The sequence below is a fragment of the Haemaphysalis longicornis genome, unplaced genomic scaffold (assembly GCF_048455015.1).
Source record: "Haemaphysalis longicornis isolate Haplotype H1 unplaced genomic scaffold, Haemaphysalis longicornis Haplotype H1 scaffold_1, whole genome shotgun sequence".
NCBI classification, from domain to species: domain Eukaryota; kingdom Metazoa; phylum Arthropoda; class Arachnida; order Ixodida; family Ixodidae; genus Haemaphysalis; species Haemaphysalis longicornis.
Window position 1 is genome coordinate 408516778 of NW_027526203.1, and position 18700 is coordinate 408535477.

The 18700-nt window shown below is 46.2% G+C and overlaps 1 protein-coding gene across 3 annotated transcripts in view; it reads right to left on the reverse strand.

Annotated features, from left to right (window-relative positions):
• Positions 1-18700, reverse strand: part of LOC144155477 (protein O-mannosyl-transferase Tmtc3-like) — a 431255-nt gene that overhangs the window by 20747 nt on the left and 391808 nt on the right. For all 3 annotated transcript variants that reach the window (XM_077686941.1, XM_077686942.1, XM_077686943.1), the window contains 7 exons: positions 17035-17177; positions 14248-14500; positions 13116-13267; positions 12370-12453; positions 7334-7471; positions 4590-4683; positions 760-897 (listed from right to left, as the gene is read on the reverse strand). In XM_077686941.1, the coding sequence (XP_077543067.1) occupies positions 760-897; positions 4590-4683; positions 7334-7471; positions 12370-12453; positions 13116-13267; positions 14248-14500; positions 17035-17177 (1002 nt within the window). The remainder of the gene's footprint in view (positions 1-759; positions 898-4589; positions 4684-7333; positions 7472-12369; positions 12454-13115; positions 13268-14247; positions 14501-17034; positions 17178-18700) is intronic.

Sequence of the window (18700 nt, forward strand, 5' to 3'; positions counted from 1 at the left end):
CTAAACAATATTTTTTGCTCGTGGCCAACTGTGGCTGCAAAAAGCGCAAAGCTTCAAGCCTAAAGAAATCGCATTATTGTTTCACTTTAGTCAACTCTCGGAATGAGGAGAGAAAATCATATTTGACGCAACTAGGTACAGTTTCGTGTGCGCTTTTAGGACACAAGTCAGAGTTTCACATAAAAAAAATTGGTATTCGTCCCTTTAGAGGTGGCTAAATTAATTGAAATTCGCTAACAGATAACTTTATTGCAGTGCAACGCAGGGCAACAATTTGTTATATTGTGGTACTCATGCCCTAATTTGGGTGAATTTCGTTGCGCGTTGTGTTTGTTAGTGATGTCAAAATAGGGCAATTTAAACATATACACCGTCCCGAATTTTTTGTTTTGTTCCGCTCTTATATAAAAAATTCTTAAATATTTGGAAAGGCACAACTAGAAGACTATCCCTGTGGGCGTTTTAATGAATTCGTTCCCTGGAAACAAAAGAATCGCCAAGTCGTTAATAATATCAGCGAATATTTGTTCATCCTTTAAAGTTTGTTCGCTTTTTTTGAAACTGCACTTCTTAAAACAGCACTCAAAATAGCAATCAAGAAGGGCAGCTTCAACTAAATGCTAGCGCTCGGCCGAATTCCTTAAAACGAGTGGCATGACCATGGTAAAGGAGTAGACGCGAATCACCTGCTCGCAAAACAAAATAAGTAGAAAGGAGGCAAACGGGGGAGATGCCCAGCATTGTGCAGCGTGTGCTTACTTTGTCGGCTTCATCCACGCGGCTGCTGTTCTGCGCTATCAGAAACGCAAAGTTGAGGTACACTTGCAGGTGGCTGGAAGTGACCCGCACGAGGCTCGCAGACTGGCTGGACTCGGGCTTCGGCAAGAGGCTCAGTGCCTGGTCGGAATGAGGGGATAACCTTCAGTGAGCACACAGTAACTCACACTGTCAATAGATGGCAGGAGGTTATTTCATTCAAACCACAAAAGTTCTACGGGCAAGCATCGTATAGGACATCGACGACAGAACAGAAAAAGAGGTAAATATAGCCTGATATTCTATATGACCGAGAGGCTTGTCTGCTAAAACTCCATGAAGCGGGTATTTGCTCATCTTGGTGATCTCAAGCAGTAGAAAGCAAGGAAGTTAATGATTTTCTTGTTTCTTGTTTCTTGGTGTTCGTCGATTTGGCTATGACGGGTTTGGCTATGGCTTTGTCTTCGTATTTGGCTTTGGCTTTGGCTACAGTGTATGACTCTGGTAAGACCGGCGATGCCGCATGCGACTGAAATACCCTGTTCGATTGCAACCGACAGCTAAATAATGAAAGCAGGCGCAATGAGGATGGTGAGGTTTAAATACCGAGTGAGAAAGAGAATGACTTCTGAGGGAGCCCAAAGGAGATTGAAGAAAAAAAAAACAAGATCCAAATGCCTTGACAATGCAGCTAGGAGGCGATGATTCCTCCATGTAGATGTGTATTGTTTCGAAGCCAAGGGGAAGGGGAGAGGAGGCCTAAACAGAAAACAGGTCACATATAGGGTTGCAGCTGTGTGCAGCAGAAGTGTGCGTGCGCACATGCGTGAGTGCATGCGTGTGAATGTGTGTGCGTATGTGCGTGTGCGCTTGCGCCCGTGTGTGTTCTGCACCAGGAAGCAGCACATCAAGAGCAAAAAAGCGAAGCCCTAAAAAAATCGTATTTTAAGGGGGCAGGGGTTGGGCTCACGTGCCGAAACTACAGCTGAGATATGAAGCGCGCCGTAATGAAGGCCTACGGATTAATTTATACCACCCGGGGTTCTTCAACGTGCGCCGAAATATCGACCCAGGGGCATAATCGTTTTTCGCTTCCATCAACGCTAAACGCTGAACCGCATCCAGGAGAGGGATGGGTGAGAACTTCGATTACCGTCATTTCCGGGGAATCAGACAATTTGCGTAGGTAAATTCTCGAACAGAGATATTTGAAGACGCTAGAAACAAACAGCGCAAGAACGTCAGAGGGACGGAAACATGCCGCCTCATGCGCGCGAACATAGCAACTTTGCCTGCTCGGGCCCAGCGTTTTAGGTGCGCTTCAGAGTGCAAGAACGCACTCGATCATACGCGGGATGCTTCGAAAAGAGGCTTAGTACTGTATTATTTGGGAGTGCTTTCTGTAAAACATAGAAAAACCTATTACGCAGTGTAATTCATGCGGTAACGGCTGCGTTGGGTGTTTATTCAGCCACCCCGCAATTTCGTGATTAAAGTCCACTTCCTCGCCCATAAAAATAAATAAAAAATGAAAGTCAAAATCGCTAATGGCTGCATGGTTATGCATGACTATCATGCATGATTTTACACTATCTTACAAAAAAGGGGATGGTTTCATCGTCGAGTGTGTACTAACTTCGTACACAGCATACTATCCGCAATACAACATATATTTAAGGGAGATAGTTGAAGTTCCGGTAGACGGTTGAGAGGGTTTGTTTACAGGTGAGAGCCACGACGATTGAGCTCATGTCGGAGCTTTGTAGGTGAAGGCTTACCTTCCACGGCAAGCACTCTTTTCGGTGTTTTTTTTTTTTTTGTTGCTTACACCAGCGTGCTCGCGTATACCCAAACGGCTAAATTGGACAGACTGGCCCGGTATAAAGCACGTATCCACATGGCCTGTGCCTGTGTTATGCACCTACCCTAATGAGTCTCGCTACAATATGTACCGTATTTGCACAATTCTAACGCGCAGGTAACTTTACTTGGGGAAAATTCTAAAAAAAAAAAAAAAAAAAAAAACCGACTATCTGGACTAAGAAAGCCAGCCACTTTTATGCTCAATAAACGTTCTCCCACAATCAAAATCCCGTAGATTCTACCGAGCTGAAGTAAAATACATGGCAGCATGCACCTGGCAGACGACATTTTATTTGCCGCACGCAACTGTGGCTTAAAAAATGTCTTGTGCTTCATAAACGTGCTTATCCAGTTCCTGCTGGCATTAAAACCAAAGCGGGGAACATTTTAAGCCGATTTTGGTTTTGGCCCGTATGTAAGGCGCACGCAAATTTGAGGGCTACGTTTAGCGAAAATAGGTGCGTGTTAGAATCGTGCAAATATGGTATGCATGTCTATTAAGCCGCATACTAAGTTAGTACAGAAAATTATTTACTATAGAAGAGGTAACTTCCAGATTAATATTTACCGAATATTTAAACATTAAGTATATTGAGAAATTAACGACAATCAACGACAAAACACAGTAACACACGGTACTTCATGCGTGTGACTATAATGCTGGCCAAAGTTAGCCTTCATATTTGTAAGGCGACCCTGTAGGCTGGCTTTTTCACCATGCTTCAGAGCTCCAAACGCATATGAAGGAGTGTGCGAATTCGGCGTACGTCAAGGGACAGCATATGATTTGAGTGCTAACGGGACCTGCGCAGGGATATTGCCCAGTGCAAAACGCCATGCCCGCCACCCGCTGTGCCGATCGGAGGGATGGGAAGGGATTATCCGCATCATCATTTCGCACCCTCCCAAATTAGTGGTCATGCAACTAATGTTTTTTTTTTAATCTTGGGATAATAATTTCATCAGATCCGTTTAAGAAAAGCGTGTCTTACCGACATATTGATGCATGACAAGGCGAATCTGCTAATCATACTACGTGTAGACTGCTAGAGGAGGGGAGAGAATGGCAACGACCTCTGTGCTGCCGCAGCCAGCAATTCGCCGAGCGCATTGCCGGTAGGCTTCACGAAGGGGCTTCATTCACGTATTACCCGTGCGTCATGTTTACTCCAAAAAATTAATTAATTACTGCCGGTTATACGAGTGAAAACACGATAATTTAAAATAAAGGGGCGGATTTCTAATTAACACCTTCGTTCACCTGAACGTGACCTACGCGGGGGATACAGCCGTGAACAAAAAGCCAACACGGCAAGAACCGGAAGTTGGCTATTGCCGACGAAACGTCATAGGACTCGTGTGTAATGGTTTTCCGGCACGGGTTTCGTTCTTGCTTAGGACAATATAATTCTTCTTTTTAAGGTTTTTAGGCAACCTAGCTACACTGCACACACGATACATCTAAACATCGTGTGTGCATCACACGATGTCTGTGCATTGTGTGTGCATCGTTTGTGCATCAACAAGATGACCCTGCACACACGATCGCATGCACGACAAGACTTTAAGCCGTGGCGACCGCTCGCGGATTTTGGCTCAGTTTTTTCCCAACCCAGCTATGGGTTAATTACTGTATCGCCAAAAATAAAAGATCATTTTGAGTTTCCTCCATAATTAGTGTGGCAAAACCAATATCCTCCTTAATTGGCAGTCTCTTTTAACGGCATTAGGCAATATGTACAACCTGCACCCGTGAAATCATCGGGCAATCGCGAAAAAGGCCTTGCGGCGTCACCCCTCCCCTCTTGTCCTGTTTTTCTTTCTTTTTAAAAAAAAACTAGTGATGCGTAGCTTCCCATAAATCTGGCCTCACTGTTACTTCGGCATGAAAATTTTTCGCATGAAGCAAACTTTTATGTTGCTTTCATGGACCTCTGGAAGATGCATGCAAATGGTGAACACAATCTTACCTTTAAGAAAGCCGCTTCAGCTTTTTCGTAGTGGCGCATAGTCGTCAAAACTCTGCCCAAATTGAGATGACCTCGAATATCGTCAGGCTCAGCCCTGAAAAAAAAAAAAAGAACCAGACGATTACACAAACGCAATGCGAGTATTCAGCACTGGCTTGCCTTGTAGGTCCTGTCTCCTCCGGCGTTTATATAAGGCTATAAATTGTTATGCAGTCGTAATGAATTACCCTGATAATTATCAGGCAATGTTTAATAGATTCCCTCGCTGGTAACTCTGTTTTGCCACCTTCACCGCATTATATGTCGCACTTTATGCGCAGTACACTTTGAAGGCAAGCCTCGTCGACGACGACGAAGACGATGGTGGTGATAGTGACACAGACAATGTTTGTCGAAGGGTTATATGAGGGATGATTTGCTCACGGGCAGCGAACCTTCAGTTCATCTCGGTCATATTAGGGTATAATGACAGCCAGAAGAAACCGAGTAACCTCTAGGGAAGCACGTATCGGCTGTCGTAGAAGTAACTTGGCCTTCTGCAGTTGTATATACACTGTGTAAATGCCGTGAATACGATTTACTTTACTCCCTTCATGGTGGAGCAGTGGCTACGGTGTTGCGCCGCTGAGCCCAAGGACGCGGGTAAGCTTCCGGCCGCCGTTTTTATGAAGGCGGCGAATAACAGAGACGCCTGTGCGTCAAGGTTTCACCACTCATTAAAGATACCCAGGTGGTCTAAATGAATCCGGAGCCCTTTGAAACGACGCTCCTCATAGTCAAGATGTAGCTTCAGTGCGCGTTAAACCCCCCAAAATATGAAAATTTCAATTTTCGATTTTTCTTAACAGAAGATACGAGGAGAGCACAAGTATCCACGTATGTATTTCGCTCAGCACACGTAATTACAAGAGAAACTACCTGTTTGGCTAGGCTGAGAGAAGTAATTACGATTATCAGCGCGTATGAATCTCGGGCGGCAGTTAGTGCTGTGGTGTGTCGTGTGATTGCGGTAAACACCAGTACTATGAGTGGCTCGGTTTGATAAACGCTTACAGTTAGCAGTTAGCAAACGGTCCGGTTTTTTTCTTCTAAAAGCGAGCCAAGCCATTGGCAGTACCTTGCCCAGCGAGAGTTATATCATGTTCAGACATATAGTTCAAGAGGACTGTGAATTGAGCGAGTTGGTGAGCATGCATCCTTTACTATCAGCCCACAAGGGACGAGACACAACCGACAGGAGCAGTGTTGTCCTGTCGGTTAGTTCCTCTTGTGTTTCTTCCTTTGTGCGCTGACGGGATGGACACATTATAGGCAATAGGAGTAAGAAACCCGCTTCCCGTAATTTCGTCCGCCGAGACGCCAGATGACGCCATTGCTTAGAACTGCTGCGAGAGTTGCGACAGAAGTCAATCCGCTGATAAGTACATCGTGATGAAATCGGCCCAACAGCCGGCCGGTCTGCGTGAACACTGAGCGTGATGTCTTTTGTGTGTCTGGTTGGTGTTCGATTGTGTGCTGTACAGCTGGTGTTTCAGCCACGTCCACGGTTTGTGTGCTCGCGTCACATGTGCTACTCTTAGTTGGACGTGACATTTCGCTAATGTTGGAGATGTTGGGTTGGTTCTGTTGTTCTGTGCTGGCCACGGACAGGAGGCTGATGCGTGTAGTGGAGAGCGTCACCTTAAACCTTAAATGAGTCCCCCAGCCGGTGCTTAATGTTTTCGGAAATTAGTTGGACGCCTCGGTCGCTATCATGGTCTCTACCTTATATATATATGTGTGTGTGTGTGTGTGTGTGTGTGTGTGTGTGTGTGTGTGTGTGTGTGTGTGTGTGTGTGTATGTATGTATGTATGTATGTATGTATGTATGTATGCATGTATGTATGTATGTATGTATGTATGTATGTATGTATGTATGTATGTATGTATGTAGCGAATCAGAAAATGGGAAATGAGGGGCTCCGTGAAATAAGACAGAAAATAAGGGTTGGCAGTCAAGAAAACCTAGGAAAGCAAAGGGGAGGTTGTGGTGGGTCATAGAAAGAGGTGAATAAATTTTTGAGTCGAAAAGAAAGTGGTGAAAAAATGCCCGCCGGGTGGGATCCGAACCGTGGGTTCGGATCCCACCCGGCGGGCATTTTTTCACCACTTTCTTTTCGACTCAAAAATTTCTTCACCTCTTTCTATGACCCACCACAACCTCCCCTTTGCTTTCCTAGGTTTTCTTGACTGCCAACCCTTATTTTCTGTATGTATGTATGTATGTATGTATGTATGTATGTATGTATGTATGTATGTATGTATGTATGTATGTATGTATGTATGTATGTATGTATGTATGTATGTATGTATGTATGTATGTATGTATGTATGTATGTATGTATGTATGTATGTATGTACACGGTCGAGGAAAAGTTTCCAATGGTCCAGACTCGAAAGATCAAAGAGAGTAGAGTCCGACGCACGTCTAAAAAACAACAAAAACAAAGAGGTTTACTGACGTTTTGAATGGAGGGCCAGTATTCATCGGGTTCATATATACACATACATACTGGATGCGCGATATTGTAGTACCGAAGGCAGAGTAGTACTTTTAGACAGTTTTTTTAACATTAGGCCGGTCAGATCGTATCCGCCCAGTAAGTGTGGCTTCATCAAGATGTGCTGGCGGTACACTGCGTTTGCAGTTGAGGAACAACAAGGCCTAGTAGAGGAACTTTTAGGGATCAGGGAAGGATTGCTACCTGATGGCCCGTGTGTAGTGCGCGTGAGCTTCTTCAAAGGCTCCGGACGCTTCCAAGACTTGTCCCAGATTGTTCAGCATTTTGGCATTCCGTGGATTGACGCGCAGCGCAGATTGGTACAAAGCCTGCTCAGATGACCTGAAAATGAGGAAGTATTATTTAGGACGAAGTTCTGTTCAAAAAAGGAAAGGAAAAAAGCAAGGCGAATTTTTTTAAGCAACTCGTAAGAACATCGCATGGAACGACAGGTATATACGCACACGCACGTACACACACGCACGTACACACACGCAGACACACGAACGTCCTCAATGCAGTCCTAACATCAGTGAGGGGTGGGTGACAGGGAATTGCCCGTCGTGGGGAGAGGATTTATGATTTCACCCCCGTTTGGCTTGATGACAAGTCACCTTGAAGACAGATCGCAATCACAATCGCGAACTGGCACAGCGCGTTTAGTTCTGCAAACCGCAGGTGGCGCCACCGTTTCAAGTTGGTGATAAATGGCTAAGATGGCCGCCACCCTTCCATAGGGTAAATCGTTTTTTTTACTCCTTTTCTAAATAAGTAGGTAAGGGCTATCACCGTTCTTGCTGTTAAACAGAATAGATCACAAAATGCGACCTTCCTTTAAAGTTTGACCCCGAACGGAGTACCGTCCGGGCTCAAAGTATTTAAATATGGTCATTTACCGGGCTAAAATTCTATATGAGCATTCAGTATGGAAGGTTAGTTAAAAACAGTATTTGTGCAACGGCAGTCTGTGCCTGATTAGTCTCAACAGCAAAAAAAGGAATAAAAACTACCAGACAAACCACCTCTCCCCCTCCCCCCTAGGATTAAGAAGGAATGATTTGTTGTTCCGTGGTAATTATGCTGTGATATTGGAGCGAAACCGGAAAAAAGAAAATTGGCGGTTTCCGCATCCTACATGGTTTCCTTTGATTTCCTTTTTTGTCTCGTTCCGGAACTAAAAAAGTAGAAGCACCGGTACACAAACAATATCATCATTCTTATTTTGGCTTCGACAAGATGGTGACGGTGTGTAACAAAAGATATAAATTCACGGTTTAGAAAAAGGACACAAAACTGTATGAGGAGCTGCCGATATACGACCGCGGCCGGAAGCTGGGAACATTTAGGACAAAGCAGCATAAAGAACACAGTGCATTACGGGCAAGTCACTTTATTCACCAGAGAAAAATAAATGATAAAGACAAACGTCACGTGGTCTTTTTTCGCCACTTGTCTATCGACTATTCTCAAGAAACGAATTTTTAGATAAAAATAAGCATACGGGTAGGGAATATATGTGGTGGAGAAGACAACGCGATCAAAAACGTAGCCAAAGCAAGGAAAAAAAGTAAGGATGACGGTAAAATATTCGCGCAGCAATAATAAAGCGTCGAGCACCAGCAAGAATTTCTAGGGCGTAAACTGGCAACAAAGGTAGAAAACATTCGGAGGCGAAGCAATGAGAAAGAGCCCGATAAGTCTCGCGCTGTGTGCGGGCCCTCATAGCGACCCTCACACGGCGGCGGGCCTTGCGCTTATGTATTCTTGTCTGTATAAACAAAGCCCCCGTGGGCTCCCACCCGCCGGGTCCGAAGAAGAACGATAAAAAGGCGGCAAGGGAGGAGAGACTCCCGGAACTATAAAAGCGGGGCGAGGCTGGTGGACGTAAAAGGAAGTGTGTTCCAAAATGCTTAGGATTCCACGAAAGATGACAATGATCGATTGTCCGGACCGGAGGCCTTCGATTTTGTGAAATCGATCCGCCAGGCTTGCATAATTCCCGGCTTCCTCACCCCCCCCCCCCCCCCCCCCCCCCCCCCTCCGGTCTTCCTTCCCTTCTCCCGCGAGACCGGCTAAGCGTGGCTCCCGTTTTGTGATCCGTTTTTCCGGCCACCTGGCCCGCAGACAGCCGCTCCGCCGTCTCCCCCCTCCTTCGCCAGGCTTCGATGAAGAGAAAGTGCAGTAAAATCGGGCCAAAGAGCGGCACGGATGCCAGGGAGCAAACAAGGACCCGAAGGGTGAGCACGCGTCGCAGAATCGCGACTACGGAGAGAGTGGCTAGTCTTCGTCACGTTAGTTGAATCACGCAGCGCCGGGAAGGAAGGGGGGGGGGGGGGGGGGCGATTCCATTCTGATTGCTAGCGAGTCGAGGGCCCAAAATCACGGCATTCTTTCCGCCTCCGCCTCCACCTCCTCTCACCCGTGTCTTCTACTACCTTTCCTCTTTGCCTCCTCATATTTTTTTTGCCTTTCTCTTTCACCGCCTCGCGGTGCATTTGAGAGCGCTCTTTCGTTTCCCTGCCATTTAGGGCGCGCGGAAGATGGAGAGTTTCATCGCAAAAGATGAAAGAACCGCTAAAATTTTTGCAGCGCCGCCGGGGGGTGTTGCGCACGAGAAGCGTTTATTAGACATTCCGGATTGCGCTTGAGATTGAGTGCTGGCCGGGACAAACAGGAAGCGGCACACTCTTCTTTTAAACATTATACAGCGAATAACAAAAAACTTTTTTACTTCAAGCGCGACAAAGGGACAAACACGTGCGACGCTGAAGAGGGGGCGAGCGTCGAGCTAAACCTTCCCTTCCTCATAACGAAAGTGCTCAACATTTACCAAATTGTGCGCGCAGAAGTTTGAGCTGAAAACACTGCGAGGCGTTGGCTTTAAAGACGAAATGGGGACCGACCAGTGCAGCCGGACGTACGATCCAGCGCGCAGACTTGGAGTACAAGTTAGGCGACGCAGTGTGTTCTTTGAGTTTCCGTTTTTCGGCTCGTTTCCCGTGATGACATTGTCTCCGCTCCCAAGAACTGCGCCTCATTCCGCCAGGCTCAGCGTACCCTTTACTCGCAGCTAGGTCGTTTTATTGTTTAAACCAGATTAAATAAACCTAGTTAGGAAATTCGCCATGGTAACGCCGTTCAGCACTTCTGAAGAAACCTTTTGTTATGTTGTTTAGAGAAGCCTGGGAGCCTGGTGACAACCTGTCGTTTGTCACACTGCACTTAAAGCCATTTAGTTCATGAAGGAAAACTTAGACGCGACAGATTACCATGGCTGCCTGCAGCGGGCCCCGCTGTCGGGTGCTTGAATGGCAGCGATTTCGCGTTTCACGTTTAAACCAGCGGCAATGTTTCATCAGTATGAAACTGTTAGGGCTACTGCGTTTAGGGCTTGAGTAGAGAGGGGGTACGTGCCGAACCTTTTATGAATGCAACGTTAAAGTTAAACATTGAAATCCCAAATTATGCTTATCGAAATACACGTGGTCAACTCCGCTTTGCATTCGAAGAAAATCTTAGCGAACCCCGGAAGGTTTCTTGTCAGATTTTTGGCATCGCTTTAATCTCCTCGCTTATGCTAGTCAAAGGTCCCTACAAAATTCAACGTGACAGAGAGAGAGAGAGAGAGAGAGAGAGAGAGAGAGAGAGAGAGAGAGAGAGAGAGAGAGAGAGAGAGAGAGAGAGAGAGAGAGAGAGAGAGAGAGAGAGAGAGAGACCAAGGATCAACGAAATGCCTGTGCAGAATTAGAAGTCTTGGTTTGTGCTGCTTTCCAGCCTTGTCATGAAAGAATACTGCTAGTACAGCCATAACGATCTGAATTAGATTTTTCTGAATCATTACACAGTTCATGTGTACCGCCTGGGAGACTAGATGGCTGACAGAGGTAACTGTAATTCTCATTCTAACGTACATGCGATAAAAAAAAACGTAAAAGAAATGTGATATACGCGAGAAAAATTTACATCACCTTCGGCCGCGATGAATAACCTGAAACGACGCAAACTTTTTATTAGGCTGGCTCTGTAAGAAGTGCGCTTAATACGATGTTGATTACTTGTTGCTCAATGTCTACCAGAAAGTGTCTACGCAAGATTGCCGAAAAGGGCCCCAACTTTCGTTTCAATGTACATACTTTAACGAGAGTTACGTCACGTTTGTCCGCTTAAAGTCCTCTACATATAAGCCCGCAAGTTTAATTAATCCGGGTGCACAGGAACCATCTGTAAGTGAGGATTGAAAAGGACGCTCGTTTTTGGTTGGAAAAGAAAAACTGTGGTTGATTCCTCTGTAATAGGAATTGGTAAAACACGAAGGTGAATGTGCAGCGAAATCTGCAGCTGAGCATGATTTGTGGGTCGACGGCTGTTTTCTGGGTGTGCTTGGCGAGAGAATCCTGCTGTCGGGTCGCTTCGGCAAAGGTGTACTGGCGTCATTTCCGGAACCGCTGTGGCGTCAGTGAAATCGTGGTGTATCCCGGCATGAAACACTGTCGTGTTAAAATATAAAACCCGAAAACGAACAGCCCTAAGTATAGCGTACTCTTTAATACTAAAGGTTGTTTCCCCGGAAGAAGACCCTATGCACCTTTACACCCTTTACAGCGGCCTGTAAAGGTGCACCCTTTAGAGGCCGCTTGCTTCGTTGTACTGGCATCATTTCCGTGACGGATATGACGTCAGTGAAATCTTGGTGTATCCATGAATAAAATCCTTCCGTGTGGCTTCTCCGCAAGAAGACCCTGTGTGCAGGGGTGCACCCTTTACGGGCCGCTTGCTTCGTTGTACTGGTGACATTTCCGTGACGGATATGACGTCAGTGAAATCTTGGTTTATCCAGGAATAAAAAATTGTGTAGTCGTGACACCGAGCTCTGCTGTGGACATGCAGAATGGTGGTGCATATGGAGCGCGCGGCAATATTGAACCGGTGCTTGTCGTGCCATTCGGACTCGCTTCATTCTAAACAAACAAACAAACAAACAAACAAACAAACAAACAAACAAACAAACAAACAAACAAACAAACAAACAAACAAATAAACAAACAAACAAACAAACAAACAAACAAACAAATGGTCACTCACGGGGATACACCTTGCAGGATTGGTTGAATACGTGAATTGCATACATTGAGAAATCATCGGGGGAGTCTCTTCTGAACTCTAATTACCCCCTTAAATTAAAAATTCGTGAAAAAAAGAATGGCGAAAGGGCCAGTAACAGCAACTTTACGATTTCTTACCAGTCGTAGTTCCGAAGAAATGCTTTTGTAAAATGGCTAAGGAGCAGCACCATGACGCCTAGTTTAAGCCAGGTTCCATGGTATCTGTAAAAATAAGGCCATGTTTCGTTTATTTTTGTGTTCGATAAAATACTACGAAATCAGGTAACCTGATTACCCGCTCGTTATTTGTTTTGATATGACGCCAATTTAAAACAAAAGTGCCTTAAGTGTATATGCTACGCATATATCTGTTTTTTACCATCACCTTCATTAAGTGCCACGAACCAACGTCAGAAGTTTCATGTTAGCCCGTAAGTACTAATAACTGTTTCCTTTCCGAACGCGGACGTTACCGCATAACACTCCATAGAATAACATTAGAAGGATTCAAGTACCACCTTTACGAAGCTTTTCTTAAGAGCATTTCTTTTTAAGTGGCAATAGATTTGCCCACGGACTTCTATTGCTCAAAGCATAGCAAGTTTAAATGCCCGAACAAAACTGCAGTCTTTAAATTCACGCTCGGCTAAGTTATTTACTCCACGTAAGGCTCGCATATCTCACGTTATGGGCGCGCTAATGAATCGTTCTAGGTGATCCTAATTAATCGCCTGAACTCCAGTGCGCCAATCTCATCACCAAGCTCCAGGACGTTAAACCGAACAACACCAACAAAAATCAAATTTGAATTTTCGTGTTTCTCGCATGAACTGGACAGCGGCGCAAAAGCAGTGCGCATGATGACGGTTGCGACGAGTGCTTACCTCTGCTGTTGCCAGAGGAGGCTGAAGCCCTGTGCGACCAGCAGGCAGAAGCCCAGGCTCGGCAGGTAGAGCACCCGTTCGGCGATGACAAAGCCCACGGGGTGAATCAAGTTGGACGCCGGCAAGTAGGGTATGCAAACCAGCGACAATCCCTGCACGATACCGGAAATTCGGTCAAAGACGCCACACGGGCGAAAGCACGTAGTACGGAAGGGCTGAGGGTTGCTGTTGGCGCGACAACAAGCTACGCGTTATCTCCCCTTCCTTTGGTGGCGGCCCAGTGACGTGGCATTTGTGCAGAGGAAAGAATATTTCTCGCGTTCCAGCGAACGTGCGGGCTAATATCAAGTCGCAGGTTTAGTCTCGAGGGAATTTCAGTTGCGCTGTACACCGCGCGGACTTCGTAAGCATGTCAAGCGCGGCATGCGTGCTCAAAAATAGTATGTGCTCACACGCCCGATCTTGAGATTTTGCATCCCCCAATAGGTTCCCTGTGGCGGCAGCATAACGGTTGGTTTGGTTCATGTGCGTTGAAACTTAAATGGTGCGAAGGTGCGCACTGAGAGGCAACCCGATTGCTCAATAAAGAGTGGGCATTGCCTGCCATTCTTCTTTCTCTGTCGTTTTCGTCCTGAGTTTATTCGTTTGTTTGCTTGTTTTTGACCAAAGTTAGAAAAGAAAATAGGGGAGATAATTCAGAGCACCCAGTGTTTCTTTCATACTTTGATTTCAGTAGGAAACCCGCCTCGACTTGCGTATGACTACCAAAGTTCTGCGCACAAAAACTCTATAGGGCAGCAGTCGCCATAATCCAACCAATTCACCGACCTGCACATAAGTCACGCCAAACAAGGACCGATAATTGACGGGAGGAAAATAGACTTTCGTATCATTTCGAAACAGTTTCGGGGCAAGTTTTATGAGGATACGCGTTGACCGCAGCATCTTTTCGGTGAAACATTAGCGCCGAAACATAAGCGCTGGCTTTCTGTTCTAGAATGAACATCGGAACTAAATCAGTAGGCCTTGGAGAAGAAGTATTCTCATTTAGATTCTTATAATCCAGAGACCGTACGCACAGGAGTGTTTATTTGCCTCGTGCACACCAAATTGCTGGCAACGCAGGCCTCACCACGAGCAGAGGCTTTCGATGCCGCTCCTCACTGCGCAGTGCCGCTCTTGTGACCACCACCAGGAAGAGGTAAAGGGCGATCGTTCCTAGGTTCCGCAGGTCCACCAGTGACGTCACCAGTGGCACTGTTCCCATAGTCCAATCACAGCAGAGATCAAAAGGGAAGACGAGGAGCCAGGCGTTTAGCGCAGCCAGGTAGTTGTAAGTCAGCTGGCGTGACGGCGACGCAGCCACCGATGCCGGGTTGTCGAAGCTGCAAAGGTGCCGAGTAGTCAGAACGCGTTTTTTCACTGTCCGCCAAGCGCGGAATGGGGATGATGAATAAACTTTTACTGATCCCCAATAAAGCAAAAAAAAAAAAAAAAAGCATGTGCCCGGCACTTTCGCTTTGTAGCTTGGGCATTTTTTCAGTACACAAGTTACGCGTACTGCATCTGGCATTTGAAGCGAAAGCTCTTATTGACAATTTCTGCGGAATTGCTCGAGCGGCCAGTTTTGACAGTTTACTCTGCCAGTTTGGACGGCCCACCGTTAACTTTACAGTGGCGATAATTTCAAAGCAAAGCCAACTTTACCGAAATGGCCCAGTTAACTTGTCAGGAACTGACATGCCCCTGCATGCGAGTACGTACATACACACTTTATGAGTATGTGTGTAAACAACACATGACGCTTTTCGCTAGCCCCATTTTAATCAATAGACTAAAAACGGGCAATTTGTACTATAAAATACTTTTTGCTCATCGTTCACTGGCGTGTTAAAGTACCCGTTCATGTATGCCACTCTAATTTGAATCTGGGGTATATAACGCACCAAAGGAAAGCCCGACGTGTTGCGGGAGGGAAGGGCTGCGGATTACTATGTACCACGTTAAAAGACGCTAAAGTGAGTTGTAGACATCGTCTACATACTTGAGATGATTAACGCCTGGAATGTGTCGGCCACGTTCTGTTTCCTCTTTTCTTCTTGGCCCATCTACACGCATATTTACTGGGGAACTGCGTTCGAGAGTGCTATTTCTCTCCCACCATCCTCCCCACCGATGTGCTGAAGGCGGCTGTAGCGACGCACCGCAAAATCCGCAGGGCTAAATTAACGGATTGTTAGAATGTTAAGCCTAGAGAACTTGCGCGTGTACTAACATAAAGTCACCCGCCGTGGTGGCTCAGTGGCTAAGGCGTTGCGCTGCTGAGCACGAGGTCACGGGTTCGATTCCAGGCCATGGTGGCCGCTTTTCTGATGGAGGCGAAAAGCAAAACGCCCGCGTGTACGAGATTTCGGCGCACGTTAATGATCCTCAAGTGGTCAAAATTAATCCGGAGCCCTCCACTACGGCAAGCCTCATCGCCTGCATTGCGTCGGCGCGTTAAACCGTATACAATCAATCAATCAACAAACACAAAGTCTACATTAGCCATATAAATGGCGCAAGCAATTATTTCGAGGACTGACATGCATGAAAACACGTTGCAAAACCGCTGTGACGTCATTACGGTAGTTGGTGGGACGACTGCGAACTGAGCCGGCTGTTTAATGTTCTGCTCATTACAGACAAACAAAGGCTCTAGACCTCCGCTGAGTAGTAAAAAAAAACACATGATATAAGTTAAACTAATATGTAAAAAAAAAGGCCACTTCTTCTTACGACAAAGATATTAGAAACCCGAAACTTTCTCCCGCCGCAAACCGAGTCGAATCAAGGTGCAGTCTCGTGAGGGATTCGTTTGTTGTCGCCTGCCCATGACGGCAATCGGCGATGCACCCACTGGTGGACGCGATGCAACGACTATGTGCACCGGCGTCTCCGAAACGCTTTGCAGCAAACTTTTTCACATGCTTGACGATTTCGGCCTTGAAGTATTCAGCACGCACCAATTTGGGGGAATTGGCCAGGGATAAAGTGTTGACTGTGCACCTGCGCTTGATGTGCGTTTGTGGAAACCCACTGCCTATGTTAGTATTTCTGCAGTACGTTTTGGGCGTAATGATTTGGATTTTGAACTTTGGACTTCGAACATTGAACACATTGGCCTTCGAACAGAGAAAGCTTCGCGTTTCAACCATCTGTCACTTACAACCATCTGTCACTTAAGGCGTTGTGCTGCTGAGCACGAGGACGCGGGTTCGATTCCCGGCCGCGGCGGCCGCTTTTCTGTTGGAGGCGGAAAGCAAAAACGCCCGTGTGTTCGAGATTTCGGCGTACGTTAAAGATACCCAGGTAGTCAAAATTAATCCGGAGCCCTCCACTGCGGCACGCCTCATCGTGTGCGTTGCGTCGGCGCGTTAAACCCCACAATAAATCAATCAATCATCTTTCACTTCACCCACGATCATCGTCATAATGAGAGAAAGGTGGTTTTCCTGCGATTTTTTTTGAGCGATTTTTTAGTCGCCTGTAAAGCTGGCTCTCTTGTAGTGCGTTTTGCCGCACGTCGGACACCATCACTGAGACATATAAAGCTTAAGAATTCACTTTAGAACACACTGAAGTACTGGTGTGTTTCAATTTATTATCATTTAAACCACCGCCAAGAACCACAAAAAAGGGGAGGAGGGATCATGCCCGACGTTTGTCCGGTGTGTCGTCCTCTCCACCCCCTTCCCCTTTTGCCACTATCTTCATCTTCACCCGATAAATTTGGGAGAAGCAGAACAGCTTTTATTGGACACCGAGGCTCTCTGGGGAGCCTATTGCCCTGTTTTTACTTTGAAAGAAGCAGAAAGTGACTAGCTTGAATGTTGTTCATTGCTTAAAGAAAAAGAACAAAGGTTGTTTCAAATCTCACCGGTTGAAGGCGGGAAGGTGCGGCCCGTTGATCTGGATGCGCGCCACGACGGCTGCGGTTGCCAACGAGGCCAAGGTGATGACTCGGTAAAGGGAATCTTTGCTCGACGCCCACGTAGTTTTCCAAGCAAAGCTCCAAAAAGGCTAGAAAAAAAAATAAAATCCAGCAATCAGGAGCTCCGCAAACTGGGACATTCAAGCGAATACAAACCCAGCATCGGTCATTAGTTACTGCAGAATATAAAAGTTGTAAACGTCATCTGTTTTTTTTTTTCGAAAAATCTAGATGGTGAGCATGTTGCTCTTTCTAAATGGTTTGTCGTCAGGTGACAGAGAGACCATTCAAGCACACGTACAGCAACGCACTCTCTGGCGGTCGTCTTTTGTGCGAGCCAGGACTTTACTAACAATGATCCCCTTTCGAAGATTCAACAAGTATAAAACACACGCGGCAACATAAACAGAACTCTTAATGAGCTGCCATATGTTCACGTAAATTACTTTAATAATGTGATCACAAGCTAAATAATATAGCGCTGGTTTAAATACTGCTGCTTCGGGCAGGTTTTAAATTGTCCCTGGGGACATAGTTGGATCGGCTTGGGACACTTTCATGAGAAAGTGAAAGGATTGTTTGGAGCAAAGTGGTTTTAACGCAGAGCGTTAAGGGCCACCTGGCGCAGAAAAGCCGTCGTCGTCGGCGGCGTTGAGTGTGAAAAATCTTGCATAGCGTCACCTTGTGGCGCCGGCTAAACCTTTCGGGGCCGTAAGGCGCTACTCCGTGGGCGCTACTCCGTGGGCGCTACCACAGCACGGGGCGTGGGAGCAGAAGCGCAAGGCGCGCGCTAACTCTTCATGCACGCGGGATGTATGCGCTGCCGTATATCTGTGCAAGGGCGCCCCAGAGTCTTCCTCGTCTTCGAGTACGATAACACTACCGAGTTCCACGCTTGAAGGCGAAGCTTAGCCTTCCTCCAATTGTTTATTCAGTCTTAGAAAAATGGGCAGATTTGTGCTGATGTTACCGTTCCAGCGTTCTTCAAACTTGCACTGGTGCAAGTGAATACAACCACATCGAATACAACCGCAAAGCAGCCTTTACTGTTTAAGCGAATCCTACGTCCTCAGAACCCTAACCCGTGAGTAATTCAGGCAGGGACAGGGAGAGAATTGGCTACTTTGCATTTCGCAACCTGCGGGTAAGTTGAATTTGACGCACAATTTATAAAATGCACTTACGGGCGTACTTTTAGCCTGCTCTTTTGTGTAGTGAAGCAGGCCGGTGCTATACATCCTTTTATTAATACGGGCGTCAAGTTGCTTGCGTGCGTGCGTGCGTGTGTGTTATAGCAGTACTCTAATTTGAAGCCTTGAAGTCGCAGCATCTTTATCTCTAATTTTTCAATATATTTTTACGTAATCCTGTCTGCTGTAATTAATTTTGAAGAGCCTGTCCGATCGAAACTGTCTTTCTTTATCTATTGGACTTCTTGAACATATTGTAGCAACTTGCATCTCTGATTTCCTGGACCGCTTTCCAACCCGAATTCCGAAAATGCCTGTCTACAGTCACTCAACTATCCACAGTAATTCACTCTCTTGCTTCCACTCTAGATAAACACGGCCAGGTTGACGTCATTTTTCTTGATTTCAGTAAGGCCTTCGAC